The sequence below is a fragment of the Aplysia californica genome, unplaced genomic scaffold (genome assembly GCF_000002075.1).
Source record: "Aplysia californica isolate F4 #8 unplaced genomic scaffold, AplCal3.0 scaffold00010, whole genome shotgun sequence".
Classification (NCBI taxonomy): Eukaryota; Metazoa; Mollusca; class Gastropoda; order Aplysiida; family Aplysiidae; genus Aplysia; species Aplysia californica.
The window spans coordinates 413,955-416,248 of NW_004797280.1; the positions used below are offsets into that span (position 1 = coordinate 413,955).

The window sequence follows — 2,294 nt, forward strand, 5'->3', positions numbered from 1 at the left end:
CTATCTATCTATCTATCTATCTATCTATCGATAGATCGATCAATCGATCTATCTATCTTTCTAACTATCTATCTATCTGTCTATCTATCTGTATATATATCTACCTATCTGACGAACATGTCCCATTGGTTAAGTGTCAAATATGTGTGCATTTCTAAATCCCCCAGGTTCCATTTTATACTACGTCTATTTTCATCACTTTGGGTATCTTTTTAAAAAAAGATATTGTTCTATTCTTCTCTTGCTTTGTTTCTCCGTTGCATCTATATCTGTACTGTGTACTTATCTTGAAATGTCAACCGTTTTTTCCCGCTCGAATCTGTGTCTGAGTGTTGAGTCATTATCTGAGTCATTATCTTATCTGTCTCTGTGTACCTTTTTCAGTGAATCGTCCATTTTCTTCGCCCTCTCTTTTTCTCTCTCCCGGTTTACATCTCTCTCTCTCTCTCTCTCTCTCTCTCTCTCTCTCTCTCTCTCTCTCTCTCTCTCTCTCTCTCTCTCTCTCTGCAGATAACATTTTTGTAACCGCTGTATACAGCTATGAAAAGACATAATATGTAGTCATGTTCGGATATACCTCTTAGGTGCTGATGGATAAATGAGCTGAGGACTGCCATGGGGATAAAATGGCGTCCTGTGAGATTATTTACGGTCATGGAAAAAAGAAAAGGCAAAAAAGCAGCAAGGCCAGGCGTGTATGGCGGAGATTTAAGAGTTCAGTGCCTGTTTTTCCCCATCTTCATGGTGGTTGGCAGAGAACAATGTTGTACATTGTCTGGTAGTGCTGAAACAAAACCGGGGAGGGGGCAGCTTGTTTCTCTTTTGTTTTTTACGTAGGAGTTTTTTTAGCCCCCCCACCCCCACCCCCCATCGACATAATTTAGATCACTTAGGAGAGGGCTTCCTGCCCTGCCTGTCGGGGCCAACCCGGGCTGAGAGGGGTACAACATGTCAGCAGAAAGGCCGAGATGCTCAATAAAAAATTTCTCCCGACTCGGCGATCGAACTCGGGTCTCCTGCATGCGACAGGAAAGAGCCTAACCGCTACACCACATGCGCCAGTAGAGGGCAGCTGGGGCTTAAGAGTCATAGAAGGTCTCAATAATTCATTTCTGAGTCAAAATTGGAGAACGTCTTTGGATAATTGACTTTGGCGGAGTAGGTACTGGTAAGCGTACCAGGCAGGGAATAGGGGCGCTCGTACAAAAAATCAGTGTCTACACTATAACCGTTGCGAAAAGGGCCCTTCTGTGACAAATCATAGCGAAGCCGCGCCACCTGTCGGACCTTTGGGATGAATACAATTAGGATTCCAGACGTGGCTTCAGCCAAAAGGCCTGCGCAGATGATAGCATCAGCGTACTTTCTGTCAAGGAAAAAGAGGCAAAGGAGCCAGGCAGCCCAAATAAACATAGACAACCAGCAGAAGGCTAGAAGAAGTTTGGCTTCGCCTAGATTTTTCTTTTCGTTCCGAACTGCAATGGAATACAGGGAGCAGATCAGAAGCAGAAACATGTCGTAGCTGAAGTACATCGCAAAGTCTTCACGGTCAAAATTGCACGCGTACTTTAGAGTCCCAGCAACGATATCTAGCTCTGTGCGATAGGTCGGGGTGTTGTATGTCCACCACTGGACGCCGATAGCCACTTGGACAGCAACCATGAAGAAGACAGTGAGCATCTGATTAAGGCCAGACACTTCCCCTCCCAAACCGATCATTTTGTAGCTCTGAAGGGTCATCAGCTTGACCAGAACGACAGAATAACACAAAGCGTGACAGAGGCCGGTGAAGAGGAACCTTACACCACAGACGCCCTCGTTGGGCGTGAATACAAAAGGCACTACAGCTGTATAGAGCATGAGGAACGAGAGAAGCAGCAACAAGCCTAAGCCGACATATCTCCGCGCCAGCGCTCCTTTGCATATTTTGTACACAACGTAAATGCCAAGAATTATTGACGTCACAGCTCCTACTCCAGCGATGCACACCACGATTATGGCCCACAGCTCCTCTTTGAACTCTCCCCGTGTGGCCCAGTGCGTATCCTCTGGCAGGAGGCCCAGCGCCGCCCCTGCACTCGCGTTGTCGCCCTGACATTTGCAGGGGTATGGACACTGCACGAGGGGCATCTGTGATATCTCATCGCCGGATGACGAGTAGAGGCGGACGCTCGTTACATTCATGTCCAGGGAAGATTTGAAATACTGTCCAACCTGAAAATAAAATGTAGGTCAAATTATTCGCTTTTAAATGTCAGTATCTTTCCCCAGCACTCTCTCTCTCTCTCTCTCTC

General features: G+C 46.5%; 1 protein-coding gene across 1 annotated transcript in view; it reads right to left on the reverse strand.

The window, feature by feature from the left end:
• Window positions 1-1,098: 1,098 nt before the first annotated feature.
• LOC101864190 (metabotropic glutamate receptor 3) overlaps window positions 1,099-2,294 on the reverse strand; it is a 4,666-nt gene continuing 3,470 nt past the window's right edge. The window contains exon 3 of the mRNA XM_035970188.1: window positions 1,099-2,214. Coding sequence (XP_035826081.1) covers window positions 1,099-2,214 — 1,116 coding nt within the window. The remainder of the gene's footprint in view (window positions 2,215-2,294) is intronic.